Source organism: Hypanus sabinus, chromosome 19 (assembly GCF_030144855.1).
Source record: "Hypanus sabinus isolate sHypSab1 chromosome 19, sHypSab1.hap1, whole genome shotgun sequence".
NCBI classification, from domain to species: Eukaryota; Metazoa; Chordata; class Chondrichthyes; order Myliobatiformes; family Dasyatidae; genus Hypanus; species Hypanus sabinus.
In genome coordinates this window covers 25575835-25601798 of record NC_082724.1, presented here as the reverse complement: position 1 = coordinate 25601798, position 25964 = coordinate 25575835, and the positions used below count along the sequence as shown (strand labels likewise).

The following is a 25964-nucleotide window of genomic DNA, read 5'->3' as shown; positions in this document are numbered from 1 at the left end:
AAGTTAATATGAATTTGCTATTGCTAGTCCAAAATCTTTGATTTAAAAAAAAGAACATAGATTAAAAGTATAAGATAAAAACAGTAAATCTGGATCGTGGTATTAATCAACACGGTGTAAAAGAAGTTTTAATGTTCAGCGATACTGTTTTAGCAAAAATACCTGTCCCTAGAAATTAGATCCTACCTTTTCCTTTCATAACTGCTCAGATTAAAATGTTTAATGCAATTGACCCAAATAGGTTACTTGATTCACTCTTGTGATTTGTAAAAAGAGGTACCATTCTTTCTATTAGCAGATCAGATGGGAATTAGTTGATAACAACTGCTTAATCAGACTTTTATTGCTGAAAGGCAACTGCAGATGATAGTAAGGTCCGGAGGAGTTGTTACCTTCATCATATTCCTTTCCCTATTGCTTTTTCGCACATTATTATTGTTTTAAATTATATTCTTGTGATAACTTCATGATTTCTTGTTATCCTGATTATTTGTGGCCTCCCTTTGCAAGGTCTCTATTCTTTCCTTATTTCCCTACAAAAGGATGGCATTTAATTTTACTGCTCTGTTCCATTTCATTTCTAGTAGATGCTCTTAGCTTCTGTTTTCATGTTTTTTTATTGGTTTATATTCATGCTCTGTTTCCTTCCTCAAGCATTCTGTGTTATTTTAAATGGTCTAAAATTTTCTGCTAATCTTCACTGCTGCATGATATTATAATTTTGTTTTCTATTTAATGCAGCATCAAATCCCTTTTGTTGGCCATATATTCAAGATTTTTGACCTGGTCATGATAAAAATTTTGGAAAGTTTACATCAATTTTAAGGTGGTTTGTAACATGAGTTTGATTAGTCAGTTGACGTCGTTGTCCTTATCCTTATTATTTGTGGAGGCCACAGACAATGGGGAAAGGAAGTTCAGTAAGTTGTTGCAGTTCTTTCTGCTGTTATTGGCAAAAGAGTTCAATATGGAGTCCACTATCACGTATACAAATCTAGTGGTTCTTCTCTGTCCTGTATGTTATCTTACGTTGTGAATGTTATGCAATAGATGTTGTTATCATAGAAATACTCTGACAGCCACTTTTGTCAGTAAGAACTACTATGCACTCTAAGCTGCACAGATGCAAGGCCACACAGTACCTGAAATGGTCATGTACATAGCCCTTGTTGCCACACAGCTAAAATATTTTATTATATAATGTTCATATAATTTTGAAATATATTTAATATAATTGTAAAATATCCTGTAATTAATTATGTTAATGAGTATAATCTATAAGTTTTCTAAATAATAAATGTACCACAACCTTTACTTTGAAACATTTTAAAGCTTCAACGTATTGACATTGTCAGTATTTCAAGTAACTACACTGTTACAAATTGTAACAATAAACGCAGAATGTAAGTCGGTAGCTCACTGTTAATATAATACCAGCCTGCTGAATACCAATGCCGGCTAGTTTTACTTTTGTCATTGTGCCTGTCAGTTGTTTTCACTACCTGACATTGTTTACTTGTGTTGTGAGTTATGATTTGTGTTTGTTTGATGTGAAAAATTCTATAGTCTGACTTCTTGACATCATTGAAAAATGTCAAGCTTGTAGCTCTGAATGTGGATTCTTATGAATTCAATCAAATGTAATTCCAGAAACAGAGTAGAGATAGAACAGTAGAATGATCTGATGAAAGTTAAGATGAATGTTTCCTCTGGGTGCAAAATTAATCTGAACAGTGTTTATAGACAATGGATTTGTAATAAAGATAGACGCGAGAAAGTTTACAAAGTGTGAAAGATTTTCTTTGTACTATTTAATTAATTAATCAATTAACAGATAAAATCAGAAGAATGTGATTTTTCAGTTTTCGTTCTAAATATTATAGTATGCATATTACAAATAAAAACATTCGTAGTACCACACAGCTTTCAGGCGGTGTAGTCCTTTTCTGCTCAGAGCAGTGGTTGGTCCGCGGAGCTGTAAAAAAGATTAGTGGGAATGTTGGTAAAAATGGTAATGAGTTTTGCGGAAAAATATCAAGTCTGAAAAGTCTTTAATGTTAAACTTACTATGAAAAGTACTTAAAGGTTCACTTATACAATCAGATATTTGCACACTTTGGACTTTCAAACAAAATTTGCAGCCACTAGACTATAAGAAAAGCCCTGAATTTCTCTAAGAAACGCCAACATTTTCCTGCGCATCTCAGTGGCTTCATATTTGTGCAAATAAAAAGAAAATATCTAAAGTTGCTTATAGTAATTTGCTACTATTTTGCTAATATCATTCTAGTGATCTAGTCCATCATTTAACTATTTTTTTATCATGTTGACTCCATGAAAAACCCTGATCAAGGTTAGATCTGCTGCAGGGAGCGCTTCCCAATTAGTTCAATGGAGGGGAAAGGATGCAAGGGATAGAGCTTAGTATTAGTTCAATTGCAAAAATTGTTATGTGTGATTTCCATTCTTTTTAAATTCTATTTTTGTTGAAGCCTTTAACAGTTTTTGACTGTCTGAAACATTCAGGCTTTGACAATTCCGCTTCAATCAGTCAGTGAAGTTAATCTGTCAAAATCATTTCTTTTTTTTTATGGACAGCTTCACTGAAGAGTTCTGTTGTGGCCTGGAAAGTGATATTTTGTGCAAGGCCACTTTGCACTGCATGGCCATTGAGGCAGTTTCCCCGATGCCTGCAATGTCCAAAAAAAATTTGTGATTATTTTAGAAATCATTGATGAGCACATACAGGTACATGACTGACAGACAGTGAGCTCTGGTCTCATACTTAGATTTGACTTTATTAAAACATTTAACATGTTCCTCATGGCAGACTGGTCCACAAGTGTAGTTGTCAAGGTATCCACAGTGAGATGGTAAGTTGAATTCAAAATTAGCTGTAACTTTGAAGATGATGGGCATTGTTGAAAGGTTGTGACCAGTGGTATACAAGAATGATCAGTGCTAGGACCTCTCTTTGCAATATGTATAAATGATTTTGATGAAAATGCCCGTGATCTGATCAGTATGTTTGTAGTGTTACGTATTCAGGCAACAATAAATATATGAGTTCGGCAAGGGTTTCTTATAATAAAACAACACGTTTATTAAACACAGAAAACAAACCCCCCAAAAGTAAACAAACACTACCGTAACCGGAAACAGCTGCTGAGCGGCTGTTCAAACAGTTCGTAAAGTGATATTCCAAAACAGTTCTTTGAAGTGATATTCCAAAACAGTTCTTAAAGTGATATTGCCAAAAGTTCGATATGCTCACAGTCCATTTAAAAGGAGAGACTTTACAGGACGATTTAAGTTCTCTTTCACGTCGCTTGCTTCGATTCCCGACGTCGAAATTCCCACGAAGAATTTACAAAACAGAACGGCTTAAAGGCACTGACCTTTCCTTCTCCACTACCTTCAATCCTTTCTAGGTAAACCTAGGGATTAACACGAAGATAGTCAACGAAATCCTTCCAAATAAGGATCAAACAAAGGTCGCCCCCGTTTCACCGTAGAAAGCGATTCTCCTCGATCTTTAACTTCCAACCTTGAATCTTCACTCTCCTTTAATTCTCAAACTAACAGAATCATAAAGAACCTGTTGGCATTAACCTTTTAAACTTTAGGCATTAAATAAAAACTTCATCCTTCAACTAAACTGCGTCATCACTTCAAACACGCAGTGGCATGAAGTCAACTTGGCAAATCCAGCCACGAACTGCCCCTCCTCACAGGGTGGGGTCTACCTTTTATAACCTGTAAAAAACCCATCACATGATCTCTACTGGCGGGAAAATGACGTCATTCCACCATCACAAGACCATCACCTCAAGTCCAGTACAGCTTCAACCCCAGTCACATGACAAGGGCACCACTGTCATGTGTCACGAGTATGTAACAGTAGACAACATGAAAATTAGTGTAGAGTGGATAGTGAGAAAGGTTTCGAAGGATACAGCAAGGTATAAATCATTTGGAAATATGAGCTAAGAAAGTGCAGATGTAGATAAGTGTGATAAGATCCAGAAAAATTATGAAGCATTGCATTTTTGCCTCCAAGAGGACCATCACCCTATTGTGGCTTGGAGGCTTGCATGCCTCAATGACCCAGAGAGCTAAGTTTGCTGGAGTCAGGGCTTTATGTTTTGGCACTTGGTAGGGTCACCCATGCCAACCAAGTCAAAGTGTAGTGGCGAGACTAAGAGTGGTCCACTGGTCCTCCAGGTTCAGGAGTCCAGCTCAGAGCTAACGACCCTGACAGCTAAAACGAAACCATTATGGAAACAGTTATGAAAAGTCCTTCTACATCTGAGTGCGACAGCATTCCTGAATCTCTGTCCAGGACTTGCAAGGCTGACAGTACTGAAAACCAAGAGGAAAATACTGGCGCAATAAAGGAAGCCATGAACGCTGCCAGGGATAGAGGACCTTCATTGCTACCCTAAATGCCAGCAGGATAGCAGGAAGTAAGTAATTGCATTTTGTGAGGTCAAATGTAAGCGGAGAACATATAGTAGATGATGGCTCTCTGAGAAACACTGATGTACAGAATCATTTTGGAGTACAAATCCATAGCACCCTGAGAGTGACAACACAAGTTGATAACAGGCATGGGTCAGGGCATTAAGCTGGGATGTCATTGTGCAACTCTATAAAAATTAGGTAGGGCCATATTTGAGTGTTATGGTTGCAGAATTACAGGAAACATAAGAAGCTTATGGAGGCTTTGGAGAGGGTACAGAAGAGACGCACCAATATACTGCTTAGATTGGAGGATATTACTTTAAAGGAAAGCTTGGACATAATTAGATTATTTTGAATCAGAATCTGATTTATTATCACTAACATATGACATGATCTTTATGTTTTGCAACTGTAGTACAATATAAAGACGTAATATATATAAATTGCAGAAATAAATAAATAGTGGGGGAGAAAAGAATAACAAGATAGTGATCATGGGTTCATGGACCATTCAAAAATCTGATGATGGAAGGGAAAAAGCTGTTCTTAAGTCATTGCATGTGAGTCTTTAGGCTCGTACTTACTCCCTTATGGTGGTAATGAAAGGAGGGCATGTCCAGATGGTGAGGGTTTTTAATGAAGGATCCTGACTTCTTGAGGCACCGTCCCCTAAAGATGACCTCGTGTCTTTGATGGTGGAGAGGACTGTGGCATAATGGAGCTGGCTGAGTCTATAACCTTCTGCAGTCCTATGGATTGGAGGCTGCTAGAAATTTGCAGTGTCTATGATGACAGACCAAACCTTCTCAAACTCCTAATGAAGTAGAGCCACTTATGATTGCATGAATGTGTTGGGCCCAGGGTAGATGTTCCTATATGTAGATGCCCAGGAACTTAAATGCTCATCCATTTCACTGCTGACCTTCCGCCCTTCCATCAAAGAGAACTTGTGTGTGTTCCCTTACAATCAGCTTTTGTTCGATATCACTCAACCAGACAATCTATTTCATTCCTAGAAGCTTCCTCATTGCCATCTGAAATTCTTCAACAACAGTCACTTCATCAGCAAATTTATAAATGGGGTTTGAGTTGTGCTTAGCCATATAGTGATAATTGTAAAGGAAGTAGAACATCGGGCCACCTGTGCTGATTTTCAGCAAGGAGGGCTCACACTGACTGTGGTCTCCCAATAAGGAAGGTGAAGATCCATTTGCAGAGGGAGGTACAGGTTTTGAAGCTCAGTTACTAGTACTGAGGGAATGAAGTTTTGAACACTTAGCTGTCGTCCATAAATGACAGCCTGATGTATGTCTTGCTGATGCTGTGGTCATTCAAATCTAGGTGGAGAGCTAGTGAAACTGCGTACGCTGTAGATCTGATGCAGCAACAGGCCAATTACAATGGGTTCAAGCCCTTGCTCAGGCTGGAGTTAATTCTAGCCATAGAATGGAGGGTTGTGTGGGAGAGAAACGTTAGATTGATCGTAGCCTAGGTTAAGTGGCCAGCACAACATCATGAGCTGAAGGGTTTGTACTGTGCTGAACTATTCAATGTTCAATAACCAAATGCTTGGATCACTTCTTTGGACATGTGAAGGTGGTATGCTAGTATAGCGCTTAACAATGTAAGTGATCGCTGATCAGAGTTCTATTCCCTCCACTGTCTGTAAGGAGTTTGTGTATTCTCCCTGCGAATTTGTGAGTTTCCTCCTGGTGCTCTAGTTTCCTTACACGTTTCAGAAATATATGGTTAGGGCTAATGATTTGTGGGTATGCTGCATTTTTCACTAGAAATGTGGCATCATTTGCGGGCTCCACCCAACAAAAGTCCTCGTACTGTGCTGGTCATTTTAGCACAAGAGCAAAGGACACATTTCACTGAATGTTTCAATCTCATCTTTATCTTTTATCTTTACCCTTACTGGGTGGAAGTCACTGAGTAGCTCGCCCTGCCTTCCTGGGCACTGGAATGATTGCAGGTGGGCACCTCACCACTGCGAGACGTTGATTGACAATGTCCTTAAATGCTCCAAGGTAGGTGCCTGGAATGTCCATCCAAGGAAAGTGGTGGAAACAGATCCAGCAGCAACTCTTTAAGAAGCAGTTAGACCCATACACATGAGCAGGCAAAAAGTAGAAGCATAGATTCATGTGCAATCAGGTACTATTATTTTAGATTAGTATCAACAGTGACATAGACATCATGATCGAAAAGGCCTCTTCCTCTGCTGTACTGTTTTAATACAATGAAAATAAATGTATTTTGTCACGGAAATAATGGAAACAATTTTGATGCATTACAAAATTCTTGGAGATGATGTCCTGAAGTTTTATTTTAGCTGTCTATATATCCTTAAAACTACCTAGGATAGGATTAAGATTAGGATGTTGTGCAACCACCATGTGCAATGGAAGAAGCAGTGGGATTGTGCAATCTGGCTATCTGTTTGAACATATCTACATAATTACAGATGAAGATATCATTATGTTATTTATGATTACATGAAAATTGTTTATTTTATTAATGATGATTTTATAGATCTATACTTTTGCAAAACATAAATGACATTTGAAAAGTATCATCGAACCAGGTGTTAGCAAAATTTAAGTAAATTTCAAATTAAGTATTTTGTACCTGCATTGACTGATTTCTACTATTTCAAGATTTTTTCAAATACAGTCATGAATTGAATCCAGAAGTTGTAGAAAGAAATAGGCATTTCTCTAACTTTTTTTGAAAAGCTGTTCTTCAGATAAGCTGATGAATGCTTAACAATAACCAAAACTTAAGTTTAAAATATGAATTGCATACCATAGTGCGTACACTTTTGTGTAATGGAAAATCTATGTTTTAACTTGACTGGATCACAGCTGCTGCCGCAGCACTGCTTGGATAATTTGGCTGGGTACAGTATTTCCAATCAGGGTCTGTACTTGTGCACCTGACAAGTTTTCAGTGACATACACACTGCAGTTTGAATGGAAATAGAGAACTCTTGCTTCACTGAGTTCATCAGAGCTGCTGACAAGCTGTAGGGAGTCCCTGAGGCAGTGCTCACAAGGTCAGCTTTTGCACATTACTATCACAGATCACTGTACCAGTCCAATACTGTTCCTGTAGAGAACCAAAAATATCTACCCGAGAATAATTCAGAATCAACCAGTGTTATGTGCAGAAACTATTACTAATTCCTTTTTGATGAAATTATTCAAATGGCCATAGATTATGTTCTTCTGTGGAGCAAAAACCCAAGCCTGAATTTACCTTTGCATTATCTATAGCACAGCCATTCCAGTCTGCCTAATATAGAACTAGAACAAAAAGATATAGCTCACCATAACAAAAAGATTTCGACACTATGATCCCCTCAATACTAATCAATAAGCTTCAAACCTGGACCTCTGTACCTCTCTCTACAACTATATCCTTGACTTCCTTGTCAGGAGATCACAATCACTGTGGATCAGAATTAACATCTCCTCCTCGCTGACAATCAATATCAACATGCCTCAAGGATACATGCTTAGGCCGTTACAATATTTTCTACACCCTAGGCACAGTGCAAATGCCATTCATAAATTTGCTGATGACACAACTGAGACAGTCTCAGATAATAACGCGAAGGTGTACAGGAGTGAGATAGATCAGCTGGTTGAATGGTTTTGCAACAACAAAATTGCACTCAAAATAAGGTATACAAGATTCTATGTTCACACTGATAAGATGGTAATGCAGAATTACTGTAATATTATACAGTAATGGGTGCGTATTCACACTGCCCAGATAAGAAGTGATGGTAGTATTGCACAATATTGTACAGGGTGCCTGCGATAGCAAAGTGTGGTAAACAGAGCTAAACAGAGGTTAATAACAGTCTAACAGCGGGGGGTGGGGGTGTTTGTCCCTTCCCGGATATAGGTCGACTCATTATAGAGCCTAATGATCGTGGGTAAAAATGACCTCTTTAGCACAATTGTTTTAGTCTATTCCTGAAAGTGCTGCTCTGTTCAGCCAAGATGGCATGCAGAGGGTGAGAAACATTGTCCAGAATAGCCTGGATTTTCTGGAAGGACCTATATTCCACCACAGCTTCCCGTATGTCCAGTTTGACTCTAATAACAGAGCCAGCCTTTCTAGTCAGTTGATGTACTAGGAAAAACATTGTAACTGGTTGCATCACCATCTGGTATGGGAGGATCACTGCACAGGATCAGCAAAAGCTGCAATGTTGTAAAGTCAGCCATGACACCAGCCACCCCGAAAGGAAATGCCTCATAAAGACAGCATCCATAATGAAGAACCCTCACCATCCAGGACATGCCCCCTTCTGTTTACTACCCTCAGTGAGGAAGTTCAGAAGCCTGAAGCCACATATTCAACATGTAAGAACTGCTTTTTCCCTCCACCATCAGATTTCTGACTGGACATAAAATCCCTTGAATGCTACCTGACTATTTTTGCTCCCTTTTTGCACTACTAATTTATTTTGTATAGATTTATTGTTATTAAATATGGTATCTTTTATGTATGCCACAAAACAACAAATTTCATGATATACATCAGTGATAACAAACCTGATTCTTTTTCTGAAGATTGAAATATGATATGTCCAAGGTATGTAATTTAATTCACCTCCATGTTCTCCCATAGTGAATGTCTTCCCAGGGTGCTTGGAAAGCTTGGCGCTGTGAGGCAGTGCCTGTGATGCAACCTCCAGATTCATGCAACTCTGCTCCAAACTGCCTACTCTTCCAACCCCACCCCCACCCCCCCAAATGTTCTAGCAAGGCAAAATGCCAAGTACTTCAGCATGAATCAGCTCTGCTTTCTCTTGAACGTCTTGGTATTGTAGCCCTCATCACAAGTTTTCTGGAGGATTTATGTGTGGACAGTCATCTGGCAAAATGCCACATTTGATTGGCAGGGCACTGACTTTAGGCCGCAAACAGCAGATGTTATTCTGTTCCATATACCCCTGGAGCCTACCTTCTTCATCTTTCATTGTGTCAATATCGTAGGCAGTGCCAGGGGCAGCGATGCGGTTAATCTCTATAATCATAAAAAGGGCCAAGCGGATATTGCATTTCAGCTTCCACTTTATATACCAGAAGTCAATCTTCATCAATCCAATTCATTCCCATGATAATAAGGAGAAGCTGAAAGCCGAAGATATAGCAAAGGCTTTGGGATTAGTTAACATCCTGTCTGTAATATGACGGCTTGCACTCCAGAACTAGCTGTGCTTCTACTTAATCTGTCCAGTACAGTTATATCATTGTCACTTATCCAACAGTCTGAAAAAAGAAAACATATCCAATTGAATCTGGCTAGTTGCTGCCTAGTCAGCCTATTCTCAGTCATGAACAAAATGACAAAATATGTCACAAATGGAGCTATCAAGTGGCACTCATTCACAAATAACCTATTCATTGATGCTCTATATGAGTTTTGCTATGAGCACTCTGCTCTATAGCTCATTACAGTCTTTGAAAATTCATGAACCAAAATGCTAATTATGGAAATAATATGAAAGTGATTATCCATGACATTAAAGCAGTTTGTGATCAAGTATGACATCAAACAACCCTGATATACTGAAGTCAATGGGCATCAAGAGCAAATTATTTGAATGGCTCATCAAAAAAGTGATTGTGGTTGTAAGGAGTCAATCATCCTAGCTCTTGGAAATCCTGTAGGAGTTCCTCAGAAAAGTGTCCTCGACACAACCTTTCCCTGCTGCTTCACGTCCTTCTCTTCAAGAGATCAGGGATGTGGATGTATGCCAATGATTTCTTAAACACACAAGAATTCAATGAAGCAGTAGTTATCTAACCCATTGAGCTTGTTTTACCTTTCAGTTGCAACATATCTAATCTGATCTTGGCTCAGCTACACTCTCCTGTCTATTCCTCCTAATTGTTAATTCCCCAGCAGAGAAAAAAATATGTTCCATTCATCTTGATGAACTCAGCATCCACAACTCTCTAAGATAAAAATTCAAACGATTCTGGACCTGTCATATAAATATTATTGCGAAGGAAGCGCAACAGCACCTCTACTTCCTCAGAAGTCTGCAGAGATTCAGCATGTCATTTGAAAACCTTGGCAATCTTCTATAGATATGTAGTGGAAAGTTTACTGACTGGCTGCATTACAGCCTGGTAGGGAACACCGATGCTTTAAGCGGAAAATCCTACAAAAAGTAGTGGATTTGGTCCAGTACATCATGGGTAAAAGCCTACGAACTAATGAGCACATCTACATGAAATATTGCTGTAAAAAAGCAGCATCCATCATCAAAGATCCTCACAACCCAGGCCATGCTCTTTCCTTGTTGCTACCATCAGGTAGAAGGTACACATGCCTCAGGGCACACATCACCAGGTTCAAGAACAGTTACTACCCCTCAACCATCAGGCTCGTGAACAAAAAGGAATAGCTACACTCATTTAAGGACTCTGTTATATTGATGAATGTTATATTGTTATTTCTTGTTTATTATTTATTGCTATGTAGCGATGTGCTACACACAGCGCTGAAATAACGACACGCAGTCGGTAAGTCGTTTCAAGACTAGCTTATTCAAACTTCGCGGTACTGGCATTTAATCCCTAGCGCCCGCCCTCTCCAGGTGGAAATGACATTAGAGGTGCATTACCAAAGTCTCTCCCCGTGCGCTGGCTATTTGTGAGCCGGTTCGTCTGCGCAGAAAGTGGGTCACCATATAACTCCCCCCCCCCCAAGAACTGGTGATACACCCCCCAATGTCCTCAGTCTGGATCAGCCTCTGTTTGGGAGGTCTGTCTCTGCGCCACGGTGCCTGAACCTCGACCGTCTGCGCCAAGTCCACATGGGCTGGTTTGAGTCGGTCCACCGTGAAAACCTCCTCTCTCCCCCCAATGTCCAGAACATATGTGGTCCCGTTGTTGTTGATCACCTTGAACGGCCCCTCGTACGGCTGCTGTAGCGGTGCCCAGTGTCCGCCCCTTCGTACAAACACAAACTTACAGTTCTGCAGGTCTTTGGGTACATGGGTCGGGGTCCGTCCATGCTGTGAAGTTGGTACGGGGGTCAGGTTGCCGAGCCTTTCACGTAGCCTGTCAGGACTGCTGTGGGTTCTTCCTCTTGCCCCCTTGGGGCTGGTATGAACTCTCCTTGGACGGTCAGGGGCGCACCGTACACCAACTCGGCCGACGAGGCGTACAGATCCTCTTTGGGCGCTGTGCGAATTCTAAGCAGGACCCAGGGAAGTTCGTCCACCCAATTAGGTCCTCTCAGGCGGGCCATGAGAGCCGACTTCAAGTGATGGTGGAAGCGTTCCACTAGTCCTTTCGACTGTGGGTGGTAGGCAGTAGTGTGGTGTAGTTGCGTTCCCAACAGGCTGGCCACAGCCGACCACAGGCTGGAAGTGAACTGGGCGCCTCTGTCGGAGGTAATGTGGGCTGGTACCCCGAAGCGTGCTACCCAGGTTGCAATCAGTGCTCGGGCGCAGGAATCGGCAGATGTGTTGGTGAGCGGGACCGCCTCTGGCCACCTCGTGAACCGGTCTACCATAGTTAGGAGGTACCGCGCTCCTTGGGACACTGATAGGGGGCCCACGATATCCACATGAATGTGGTCGAACCTCCGGTGGGTGGGTTCGAACTGCTGCGGCGGGGCTTTAGTGTGCCACTGAACTTTGGCTGTTTGGCACTGCGCGCACGTTCTGGACCATTCACTGACCTGCTTGCGAAGTCCATGCCACGTGAAGTTGCTGGAGACCAGCAAGTTATCAGGACAATCTGTCAGGTTGTCCTGATAGATGGGTGTGCCAAACCTTGTATGGAGTCAAAAACTCGCCACCTCCAGGCTGCCGGGACGATGGGGCAAGGTTGGCCGGTAGCCACGTCGCACAGGAGGGTCCTCTCACCTGGGCCTACGAGAAAGTCCTGCAGCTGCAAACCTGAGACTGCAGTCCTGTAGCTGGGCATCTCGTCGTCTGCCTGCTGCGCCTCCGCCAGTGCTGCATAGTCCACCCCCAGGGACAGGGTCTGGACAGCTGGTCTGGAGATTGCGTCCGCCACGACGTTGTCCTTCCCCGAGACATGCTGGATGTCCATTGTGTACTCGGAGATGTAGGATAGATGTCGCTGCTGGCGAGCCGACCAGGGATCAGACACCTTCGTGAACACGAAGGTCAACGGTTTGTGTGGTCCATGAACGTTGTGAACGGCCTGCCTTCTAAGAAGTACCTGAAATGCCAGATCGCCAGATACAGTGCCAACAGCAACCGGTTGAAAGCACTGTACCTGAGTTCGGGTGGCCGTAGGTACTTGCTGAAGAAAGCCAGGGGTTGCCAGCGCCCCTCGATGAGCTGCTCCAGCACCCCACCGATGGCTGTGTCAGATGCGTCCACCGTGAGTGCAGTCGGTACATCCATTCTGGTGTGCACCAGCATCGCGACATCTGCCAAGGCTTCCTTGGCTTCAACGAAAGTGGCTGAGGCCTCCTCGTCCCAAGTAATGTCTTTGCCTTTACCGGACCTCAGGGTGTACAAAGGGCGCATGATATGGGCTGCTGAGGGGAGGAAACGGTGGTAGAAGTTCACCATATCAATGAACTCCTGCAGGCCTTTGACCGTGTTGGGCCAGGCAAAGTGGCAGATCGCGTCTACCTTGGCGGGCAGAGGTGTTGCCCTGTCTTTGGTAATCCTGTGGCCCAGGAAGTCGATGGTATCGAGACCGAACTGGCATTTGGCCGGGTTAATCGTGAGGCCGAAATCACGCAGGCGGGAGCAGAGCTGGCGGAGGTGGGACAGATGCTCCTGACGACTACTGCTGGCTATAAGGATGTTGTCCAAATAGATGAACGCAAAGTCCAGGTCGCGTCCCACCACATCCATTAGCCGCTGGAACGTCTGTGCAACATTCTTCAGGCCAAATGGCATTCGGAGGAAGTCGAACAGTCCGAACGGAGTGATGAGTGCTGTTTTGGGGATGTCTTCAGGGTGCACCGGGATTTGATGGTATCCCCGGAAGAGGTCTGCTTTGGAAAAGATTCTTGCCCCATGCAGGTTTGCTGCAAAGTCCTATATGTGCAGCATGGGGTAGCAGTCTGGAGTGGTAGCCTCGTTCAGTCTGCAGTAGTCGCCGCATGGTCTCCAACCCCCAGCTGCTTTGGGCACCATGTGCAGGCGGAAGGCCCATGGGCTGTCGGACCTTCATACGATCCCCAATTCCTCCATCCTCTTGAACTCCTCCTTCTCCAGGCGGAGCTTTTCCGGGGGGAGCCTTCGTGCAAGGGCGTGGAGTGGTGGTCCCTGGGTCGGAATGTGGTGCTGTACCCTGTGTCTGGGCATGGCTGCCGTGAACTGCGGTGCCAGAATTGATGGAAAGTCCGCCAGGGTTCTGGTGAATTCGTTGTCCGACAGCATGATGGAGTCCAGGTGTGGGGCCGGCAACTTGGCTTCACCCAGGGAGAACGTCTGGAAAGTCTCGGCAAGTCTTTTCCCTTGCAAGTCGACCAGCAGGCTGTGAGCTCGCAAGAAGTCTGCCCCCAGGAGTGGTTGGGCCACGGCGGCCAGTGTGAAGTCCCACATGAACCGGTTGGCGCCGAAATGCAGCTGCACTTTGCGGGTGCTGTAGGTCAGTATCGTGCTACTGTTTGTGGCCCTCAGGGTGGGTCCTGACTTCCTGTTGTGGGTGTCGTACCCCGTCGGGGGCAAGACGCTGATCTCCGCTCCGGTGTCCACTAAGAAGCGGCGTCCCGACTGTTTGTCCCAGATGTACAAGAGGCTGTCCTGGTGGCCAGCCGCCATAGTCATTAGCGGCAGCTGGCCCTTGCAGGGCAGGCGACAACAGCGGGCTTTTGTGCCCCACCGCTGGTGGTAGAAACACCACTGTTCGCTGGCCTCCTCACTCCTGCCTCTGTGTTGTGTGCGCCCCCCTGCCAGGCCTGGTCTGGTCCACTGTTGGGCGTGTGGCCTGGTAACCTGACAGACGGACGCCACGCTCTCCCTCTTGGCTTTCCACAGCACGTCTGCCCGGGCCGCCACCTTCTGGGGGTCACTGAAACCTGCGTCGGCCAGCAGCAGATGTATGTCTTTGGGCAGTTGCTCTAGGAACGCTTGCTCGAACATAAGACAGGGCTTGTGTCTGGCAGCCAGGGACAGCATCTCGTTCATCAATGCTGACGGCAGTCTGTCTCCCAAACCGTCCAGGTGAAGCAGGCACCTCGCTCACGCTGCGAGAAGCCAAAGGTCCCAATGTGCAGCACTTTGAATGCTTCATATTTGCCTTCTTCCAGGGGTGACTGTATGAAATCCGCAACCTGGGCAGCCGTCTCCTGGTCAAGGGCGCTCACCATGTGGTAGTAACATGTGGAATCAGAGGATATCTGCCGAATCTGGAACTGGGCTTCTTCTTGGCTAAACCACACGCGTGGTCGCAGCGTCCAGAAAGTCGGCAGTTTTAGCGAAACTGCGTGAACAGATGAAGAGTCGGTCATCTTTGGTCCAAATCCCGTTTGGACCATCAGGGTCACCAATGTAGCGATGTGCTACACACAGCGCTGAAATAATGACACACAGTTGTTAAGTCGTTTCAAGACTAGTTTATTCAAACTTCGCGGTGCTGGCATTTAATCCCTAGCTCCTGCTCTTTCCAGGTGGAAATTACGTCAGAGGTGCATTACCAAAATCTCCCCCCACGCACTGGCTATTTGTGAGCCAGTTCACCTGCGCAGAAAGTGGGTCACCACAGCTATTTATTTATATCTGCATTTGCACAGTTTGTTTGCAGTTAACAGTTCCTGATGTTTACAGTTTATTTTTATTCACATAGAGATAAGGCGCAGAACAGGCCCTTTCGGCCCAACAAGCTGCGGCTCCCAGCAACCCTGCTATTTAATCCTAGCCGAATCACAGGCTAACGTACAATGAACAATTAACCTACTGATATGTGGACATGCAAACTTCTTACAGACGATGCTAGAATTGAACTCTGAACTCTGAGACCTCGAGCTGTAATAGCATGTGTGTACAATTATTCTACTATAGATATGCTAAGTATACCCACAGAAAAAGAAAAGAATCTCAGGGTTGTATGTGGTGACATGTATGTACTCTGATAATAAATTTTACTTTGAACTTTAATTTCACTGTGAACCATTTGTGAAAAGAATTTTATCCTTTTTTCTGTCTTAAATGACAATTTCTTTATATCAGAAGGGGAAACAGCTTCTCAACACATAATCTGTCAAGATTTCTCTAAATCTTAATTCTCTATTGAGTGACTTCTCATTCTTCCAACTCAAATTGGTACATGCCCACTTTGCTCAGCATAAAACAACTACTTCTCTACTGTAATCAACCTACTACACCTCCTCTGAACTTTCAAGCACATCCTTCTGTCAGTATCTCAAAGGAGACCTGGTTACTGGGGCTGGGCAGCACAACAGTGCAGCAGGTGGAGCCACTGCTGAAAAGCTCCAGGAACCCGGATTTCAACCTGATTCTAGATAGTGTCTCAGTGGAATTTGCATGTTCCCCTAGGTACTCTTGCTATGGGAGATTAACTGGGTGCTGTAAACTAGTCTTTGTAAACATTGGTGGCATTAGAATTTGAGAGAGTTAATGGGTACGTGAAAGAAAATGAGTTTCAGGAAATAAGTGAGAGAATAGTACTGATGGGTGAGAGTTAATAGATTCAGTTGTCTTCTTTAATATCACGAGAATTAATATTATAGGAAAATATTCCTGTATAGTTATAGCAAGTTTTCCACATTTAAAGTCCAATAAGAGAGAGCTTAACCACCTTCCTTAATAATCTGTGGCCTTTTCATCAACAAGCCTCATATAAACATCCCAGGTTTATTATGTACAGAATCTCAAATGGATTGACTATACAAATCTCTGACAAACTTCTATAGATGTGTGGTGGAGAATATATTGACTGGTTGCATCACAGCCTGGTATGGAAATGCCAGTGCCCTTTAACAGAAAAGCTTCCACAAGGTTGTGGATATGGGCCATTCCATCATGGGTAAAGACCTCCCACCATTATGCACTGTAATAGAAAGCAACATCCATCATCAAGGATCCCCACAACCCTGCCCATGCTTTCTTCTTGCTGCTGCCATCTAGAAGGTGGTACAGAAGCCTCTGGACCCACATCATGTTCAGCAATAATTATCACCCCTCATCCATCAGGCTATTGGTCCAGTAGGGATATCTTCATTCAACTTCACTTGCTCCATCACTGATCTGTACCCACAGCCTAAGGACTCACTTTCAAGGATTCTTCATTTCATGTTCTCGATATTTATTTCATATACATTTATTATTATTTTTGTTTCTTTTTCTTTGTATTTGCGCAGTTGTTGTCTTTCGCACCTTGGTTGTTTGTGCATCCTGTTTGGTGTGGTGTTTTATTGATTCTATTATGTTCCCTGATTTACTCAGTATGCCCACAAGAAAATAAATATCAGTGTTGTATATGTTGACATATATGTACTTTGATAATAAATTTACATTAAACTTTGATCTATAGCTACAACTCCAAAGTCTTTTCACCTTTATCAAGGCACTAGTCAGAATTGTGATAGAATTTTTCCCACTTGCCTGATTGAATGCCACTCCACTAAAAATCAAAAAGCTGGACATCACCTGACAAAGCAGCTTGCTTGATTGGCAACACATCAACCAGAAAAAGCATCCATTCTTGCCATGATTATTGCACAATGTCTACATGTGCACTTATTGGCATAGGCTGCTTGAAACAACATCTTCCAAAAATCCTGCAAGACTTAATGTTAAATTCCCTATTTAATCTCAGTGTTACCGTTGTTTGCAGTTAACAGTGGTAGCTGTGGGGATCACACACCAACATAGATCGGAAAGTAAAGTGTGGAGTGTATCCATGAGTGACATAACCTGTGGTGATGGTAATTATAGACGAGCAGGAGATGACAAAAGACAATGGGCAACTGGAAGTTGTAGTACTGAAGCTGAAGTACTGGGGTACTTGAATAATTATATCTAAAGATGGTACAAACAATGATGAAAATTTCAACAGTAGATTGTAAGAAGGAATGGGGATGGGCTGGTGAAAGGGGAGGAGTAAGGTTGACAGGTGTGATGGAAAAGATGTGGTAGCCATCTGCTCAGTTTGTTGTCAAAAAAAAATGCCAAGGCAATGAACCATTTAGTTCATCATGAGGCAATGGCTTGGAAGGACAATGCCATTAGTTACAAGGTTGTTGTAACTCAATATTTATTTAGAAGAAATCGTAAGTTATTTGAGATTTGTAGTCTGAAGCACAAAGCTAATTATAGGAGTGAGTCAGATGTTAAAAATAGTACAACTGAGTGTTGACATTTTATATGTAGAAAATCTACATCTTGTGTGATATCATTGATGAGAAACTGAAGGCAGCCAATCTAGATCCATAGGTTGGTGCAAAGAGGACAAAACAGAAGGAGAAGCTATAGCTAAAGATACTCTTACTACAACTTGTTTGGTAAGATTGAAACCTAATAAAACAACTCCAGCTAAGATGGATATTGCTTGAGAAAACTAGGTGGCTGAGTATACCAAAGGCTACAAAGAGAGTGAGAGGGATTCCTAGAAAATGGAAACCCTAATTAGATCTGAATGAAAAATAAACATAAAACATAATATCATTCAAGAATTTTGAAGTAAAAATGGAAATCAAAATGAAGCAAAGAAATTGCTGAGTTTACTATGAATGGGATTGTTTACAGATTTGTAAGGGAAGGGTTACTATCCAAGGAGAGGTAACATTTATGAAATCACAGGCAAGGAAAAAATGCAACTGTTTATTACCTTAATGACCCTTTCATTTCTTAATTAAATTCATTATACTTATAAGTTACTTACTGTTTTGATTAATGTTTGCTGAAAACAACTTTTTTAAAGGAGGATTCACTGAATAAGATTACCAAACAACAACCTTCAGCCTCACCAGCCAGCTGTCTATCTCAGACTTCAATGGTTATACCCTTGGAAGTAACAAAAAGATCTGCTTCAACGGATCAATCCTTGAAAAGAACTCCTGCACTGGTCAAAAGGGACACAGAACACTTTCATGGCACTTTTAACCCAGTCCAGAGTCGATCTCCCACAAGATTAGAAGTTCCAGATTCTGAATTGATGTCCGCAAAGGTGAAAGATGACCAATTTAGTCAATCCAGAACAATAATAAAAAGATCCCTAAAAGAAATACCAAAGGAAGACCCAAGACTAACTACACAGACATATGTAAGTTTCATTTGATTACATTAAGATGTGTGAATTGATATAATGTTTTGTTCCTTTATTAATAAGTGCTCTTACATGCTTTTCTTTCATGGGTTTGCTTGGCAAGTTCTTTACAGTTGCAAATAAAGATTGCTCTACATATATATATGGTGCGTCAACAAGAAGTAGTTGATCATTATTTTCCTGAATTTGAATTCCATCTGTAGGAATCAAATGTCAGTTTTCAATAGCAGCTTGTTCTCATCTTGTTTGTTTTATGTAAAAATAAATTTAAATTCAGAAAGAATAATAGCAAATGCCAAGTATTATAGGGCAAAATCATTTGTCACTTTGTTTATCATTCATTTGCAGTATGCATATTGCATTCAAAAATATTATGCAATTTCAGTCTTTTATTGATTCAATTAAATGCATATTGCTAACCTTCCCATGTGCTGTCTTTTTAAATTGTACACAGTTATGAGGCGATGATGTAACAAGTAAACTGGTGCTACTTGTTATTAAAATTAGTGAAATTCCAATGCCATTGTTTTCTTATGAAAGGTAATAGCAAAGAAAATGTAAGATAAATGTTATTCAAAAGTACATCAATAAAATGAATAGTTGAAAATTGAGTAAAACATCTGAAATATGTGGTTTATGTATGAAAAATGTATTTTGTGTAATTGAATTTTAAAAGGAGGAAAAGGAAATTGTCTGTTCCCATGGGAACAAAATTACTGGAGCATTCCTGCAGTTTAAAATGGTGTTCGGTTTCTTATGGTTCAGAAGTGAAGAGTAGGAAGAACAGAGAACATTGTGGAAGAACTAAGCCAATCAGAGATTATTATTTGAAAAGGCTTCCTGCTTCCTCATTCCACTAACATCATGTAGTAAATAAAACAGTCTATTTAAAGTAAACAGATTGCATTCATTCATTGGACTCTTAATTGACAGAGAATAAATTAAATGGATTACTTTTTTGTGTTTCTACGCTCAGTGACCACTGTATTACGTGTACACCTGCTTTTTCATGTAAATATCCAATCAGCCAATCTGCATAAAAACATGTAGACATGGTCAAGAGGTTTATTTGTTGTTCAGACCAAACAACAGAAGGGGGAAGAAATCTGATCCAAGTGACTTTGACTGAGGAATTATTGTTGGCACCAAATGGGGTGGTTTTGGGTATCTCAGAAACTGAATTCCTGGGATTTTCACAGTAACATTCTCTTGAGTTTACAGAGAATGATGTGAAAAACAAAAAAATCATCTATTGAGTGGTAATTCTGTGACCAAAAACATCTTTTTAATGAGAGAGATCAGTGGAGAATGGCCAGACTGATTCAAGCTGACAGGAAGGTGACAGTAACACAAATAGCCACATGTTACAGCAGTGGTGTGCAGAAGAGCACCTCTGAATGTCAAACCTGAAGTGGATGGGCTACAGCAGTATAAGACCACACTGGGTTCCACTCTTGTACCTAATAAAGTGGACACTGATTGTATATTATACTTCAGTATCATACTGCTTTGGAAAATCTATAAATTTATTAGCAGGCAACTGGGTATTTTCAAACGTAAAACTACGCATGCTTGCATATCTCTATTTCCTTACCTATCTGGGAGATTATTGATCTGCAATTTGTCCTTCCCTTTGTCACTCCCATTGTTGAAAAATACTATGCAAATATAAAATCTGAGGATGATTTTTCAAGTAGTCAGCCAATTGAAAATTCTCCAACTGGATATGCATAATCCGTGTTTAATGGTTCGGTATTACAAATGCAGTGTCTAAGAAACATACTGTTAACTGGCTAGACAGTTAGCTCTGGAGGGTCAGGATAAAAATTAAATGTAAATTGCGCTTAAAAAGTTTACAAGCAGCTTGTGTCTGTGTATAAATAAACAGCTAGTATTATGCTATGGGACATTACCTCAAGCACCAGAAAACAGCAGTGATTAAATTCAGATGTTATAAATAAAGCACTTGCATGAGGCTTCTTGAAAATCATTACAATAATTGTAATTAGTATTGCCTAGAAATTGCATTTCATCCTTTTTAGTGCACAAAGCTGTCTTTTATTCCTTTCTGATACTAAATAAACTGCTCTGCAGAAAATAATGAAATTGGCCAAAAAAATTTTTAAATATCAGGATGGGATCTACACAGTTCAGAATGGAACCAAAGCTGTTATCACTTTGCTACACACTGGTGATAGAATGACATCGCCCCTTAAAGGCATACTACCCAAGGCAGCCATAAGCTAGCAAGCTAACAATAAAGATATTGGAAGCCTTGGAAGAGTGGAAGACTGCAGAAGAGAGATAGACAGCTCCTAGAATTTTACATAACTTTAGACTGAAGTTCAGATGGAGCTGATAGATTTCTAAAGTGATACCTTTTGTGCAGGATGTAAAAAATCTTTGGGAGTCCACATTAGAAGAGCCAGCAGAAAGTAGCTAGAACTGTGCCAGACAGGAGTGAGAATTCCCAAAGTATGAAGCAATGTCAGAAGAATGTCATTGTCTTCTAATCTCCCTTCCTCTCTCTCTCACACACATGTGCTCAGATAATCACATGCACACAGGTACAAATGCACAGTTATTCAAAAGAAAGTGATGCTACTTATGAGAAGATCACAGACCTTCAGGAATAGAGTTATACATCTGGGGAACTTTACCAGCTCCCAACACTTACTGTATATGTGCACTCATGCACAAAGTTCTTTGTTGTCCATGGAATCCTATTCAGTTAGTGCTACAAACTGATTCCAAAAGGCCTGTCAGCTAGTCAGCTTTGAATCTGAAAGTTGAAACAATGACAGTGGCAAATTGAGTGCCAGCATATTGTTGCAACATTGTTTTATCAAAGAAAACTTGAATTGACAATACATTTATTTACCTGAGTTAGAAGAATAAAAGGGGACTTGATTTAATCATGTAAGATCCTGAAAGATCTTGTCAGTATAAAGGTTCTAAGGTTCATTTTCTTGTCAAAGTATGCATGTGCAATCCAACCCTGGTATTTGTCTGCTCCAGATAGCCATTAAATACAGAAAGACATTGGGTATTGATGAAAGATAGGACATCAACTCTCTCCGCCATCGGCACGAAAAAGAAAAGAAACAAAACTCACAGACCCAAAAATTCCCCTTCCTCCACACAAAAACAGCCATAATAACAATCCCCAGCCCCCCCCCCGCAGAAAAGAACAGTAACAGTAGCACCAAATCCCCAATCCTCCCATAACACAAAAATTAACAGACCTCCCACCCACCAATCATCCACAAGAAAGAAAACACCGAAAAATTGAAGGAAGCCAATATATAGTCCAATAATTACATGAATCTCAAAATATGGGAAACGTTTTATCACCTACATAAGAGGAGAGCAGCCGCATGAACTCAGATCTTCCATAAAGAGTGACCACCGTCCTAACACCACCGATCTGGGGCAAATGCACCAATCAGGCTGCTGACCATCTTTGTTGGTAGCCATCGCTGACTCTGTCCGCATTCACCCCGAGGCTTCAGTCTTCCACACCGCTTCGAGATGGAGTCATTCATGACACCACGCATCATCTCTGGTCGTTTCCACAAGTTAGCTTATGTTTTCAGACCTTTCCGGCCCACCGTCTCTAACCTCCACGAGGCAGCTCTCTGAACATAGCATAGCGCTGGGTCCTTCGATCAAGTTCCAATCTGTACGTCACAGGCTCCTACAGTTTCCATAACACAAACAAGATGAAAAGACCAAACAGAAGGCATAGAAAAAGTGAAAGAAATAGATAGGTTTTCTATCTGGAAGATGTCAACTGAGGAATCGTTGTTCACTAGTGCCATCTTGACCGAAACATGTAGTGCTTGTTGAGTAAACAAACAGTGAAATAGTTTAAATGTATGAGTCTTTCTAATATGTCTTACTTTTAATATATTCACTGCTATCGCAGCATTGCTGATGCAGTGAGAGGTGCAAGGGCCAATGAGTTAAGTATGATGCTCAGTTATCAAAACATTGCTTAAGCAAAGAATGATCTATGTTTAAATCTTATGGAATATGACACAGTACTGAACTACAGTTTAATTTAGACCGTCTAAACACTGTACAGTACTGTATGTTATGTTATACTTGAAGCAATTAGATGGGCTAGGACATAAAAGTAGATGAAGTCTACCAGGAATAAACCAGTTAAGAAATTTGAGACAAGTATGCCAGAAAAATGTTTAGGAGATGGAGAGAACAACAGAGGAGTTGAATTATCCAAATGGCCTTGATACTGAAGAAAGCAACATTCGTAATAGAATTCTAGGGTTCAGTTCAAAGAGCGTTTAGTTTGCAAGAAAATAAACAAGACAAGAAGAAAAAAATTCAAGCTGTAAAATAAAATCGAGCTAGAAATGAATAAACCCTAAAATATACAGTATATTCAGGGATAAGGAATATGAAAGATTAAAAAATTGATGGTTAGAATTTAAGGGGAAAAATATACCAAATATGGGGGTGGAGAGAATGAGTGGAAGTGGAATTCAGGAGAAGCACAAATTGCTATCAGCAGGGGCAAAGGGACCTGCACACATGACATCTGGAGAACAAATTTCTAAGGCTCCCAAGGAATGGACTGTGACTATCATCTTTGTTGAGTAGTAAGAAGAGTTATTTAATTAGTACTTTTCTGCTTCTTACCAATACAGATGTGCCCATAGTGATTTATGGTAGTCGCAAAAAAGTTTCTGAAGTTAAAGAAATTAAATCTTGAAATTAAAACAAATTTCAAATAGATATATCTTACTATATACAGAGAATGTTTCCAATGGGAGAATCCAGAAATGTGATTACTGTTTAAAAATAGGGACCACTATTTATGAAGAAATTAGGTAATTATTTTTCTCTCAAAAGGTTTAAGAATCATGACCAAATCATTGCAAAACTAGGGCGTTTGAATATTTTTATGTCACAAGTGGATAGATTCTTCCTTCATAAATGGATCCAAGGCCTCTTGAGTAGACAGTATTGCAGAATTGACTTGCTCAGTCACCAGAGAAGTTATCTGGTGTGCAGGTTTAAGACATTGATTTCCTTCCACATGAGGGCACTGATTTACCTTCCTCCAAGGCCTTTCAGGCAACATGCTGACACCAGCCCCAGAGCTAGCAATCCTAGAGACCTCTTTCAATGAACCATGGGTAAGAATCAGAAGCCAACCGCTACGGAGAAAAATAATCATTCACACAAGTCTGCATTTAGATGCATCAAAGAAGCATTTATTGATTCACTCTCCACAGCTATCTTCGGTACAGAAATCTAGACATTTACAATAATCTGAAAAGAGAAATTTCTCCAGTGTGACTTATTATTCTGAAACAGTGTCATTCATTTCAGAATGCCCCATGGAGTGGAGGGGTGAGGGTGGGGAGTATTGAGATGGCAGAGAAATATCCTCACAAAATTGAAACTCAAGCATACCCAACTGCTCAACTTTTACTCAAAAGATAACATGTTAAATCTAGGATTCTATGAAGGAAGTATTCTCTAATTTGCCAGTACTTCTTTCCTTAAGGTTGCTACCCACATGCTAATGAGGATAGAAATAGGAAGATCATACAGTTTATCATATGGCTAAGGAATTGGTGTAGGAGGGAGGGCATCAGATTTTTGGATCATTGAGCTTCAGGGCATGGATCAACACCAGGCATTATATTACAGCCATTAGTGAGATTTGGTAGCAGGAGGGATGGGACTAGCAGCTCAATATTCCAGGGTTCCGCTGATTTAGATACAACAGAGCGTGAAGGGTTAAAGGAGGAGTGGTGGTGTTACTAGTCACGGAAAATATTACGGCATTGCTCCGTCAAGACAGACTGGAGGCATTCTGGGTGGAATTGTGGAATAAGAAAGGTATGACCATGCTCATGAGGCTATATTAGAGACCACCCAACATTGTGCAGAATTTAGAGGGACAAATTTGTAGAGATATCACAGACTTGCAAGAGACATAAGGTTGCTATAGTAGGTGATTTTCACTTTCCAGATATTCATTGCAACTCCCATGGGATAGAGATTGTCAAATATGTTCAGGAAAGTTTCCTTAATCAGTGCATAGAGGTCCCAGTGAGAGACTGTGTGATACTTGATCTGCTATTAGGGATTGAGACAGAGCAGGTGACATAAGTTTGTGTAGGTAAACACTACATCTGGGGATCATAATACCATTAGTTTCAAGGTAAATATGGGTCTGGTCCGGGGGTTGAGAATCTAAATTGGAGAAAGGCTAATTTTGGTGGAATCGGAAAAGAGCTGACAGGTGTGGATTTGGACAGGTTGTTTTCTGGCAGAGCTGAACGATAAATGGGAGGCCTTCAAAAGTGAAATTTTGAGAATACAAAGCTTGTATGTGCCCATTTAGGGATCCTTGGTTTTCCAGAGATATTGAAGCCCTGGTTAAGAAAGTAACAGAGGTACATAACGGGTATAAGCATGTAGGAACAAATGAGGTGCTTATGGAGTATAAGAAATGCCAGAGAACACTTAAGGATGAAATCAGGAAGGGCAAAAGAAGGCATGAGGTTGCCTTAGCAGACAAGGTAAAGAAAAATCTGATGGGATTCTATAGATATGTTAAGGGCAAGAGGATTGCAAGGGACAAAGTTGGTCCTCTGGAAGATCAGAATGGTTAACTATACATAGAACCAAGAGATCGGGGAGATCTTAAATGAATTTTTTGCATCTATTTTTACTCAGAAAATGGATGCAGAGTTTATTGAAGTGAGGCAAAGCAGCAGTGTGTTTCTAGACCCTGTACAGATTACAAAGGAGGAAGTGTTTGCTACCTTGAGTCAAATTAGGGTGCATAAATCACCAGATCCTGTGGAGGCAAGTGCAGAAATTGCTGGTTTAAGAGATATTTATATCATCCTTTCTGACAGGTGAGGTACCAGAGGATTGGAGGATAGCTAATGTTTTCCACTGTTTAAGCAAGGCTCTAAAAATAAACCAGAAAATCATAAGCCAGTGAGCCTGACATAAGTGATGGGAAAGTTATTGGAAGTATTCTAATGGACCGGATTAATGAGTATTTGGACAGACATGGAGTATTTAGGGATCATTGGCAGGGCTTTATGTGTGGTAGGTCATGTCTAACCAAGCTTATTGTGTTTTTGAGGAAGTTACCAGGAAAGTTGATCAAGGCAAGTCAGTGGATGTTGTCTACATGGACTTTATTAAGGCACTTGACAAGGTCCCACTTGAGAGATGGTCAAGAAG

The 25964-nt window shown here is 41.2% G+C and overlaps 1 protein-coding gene across 2 annotated transcripts in view; it reads left to right on the top strand.

Annotated features, from left to right (window-relative positions):
• Positions 1 to 25964, top strand: part of cfap20dc (CFAP20 domain containing) — a 487560-nt gene that overhangs the window by 318401 nt on the left and 143195 nt on the right. For both annotated transcript variants that reach the window (XM_059944236.1, XM_059944235.1), the window contains one exon: positions 18381 to 18722. In XM_059944236.1, coding sequence (XP_059800219.1) covers positions 18381 to 18722 — 342 coding nt within the window. The remainder of the gene's footprint in view (positions 1 to 18380; positions 18723 to 25964) is intronic.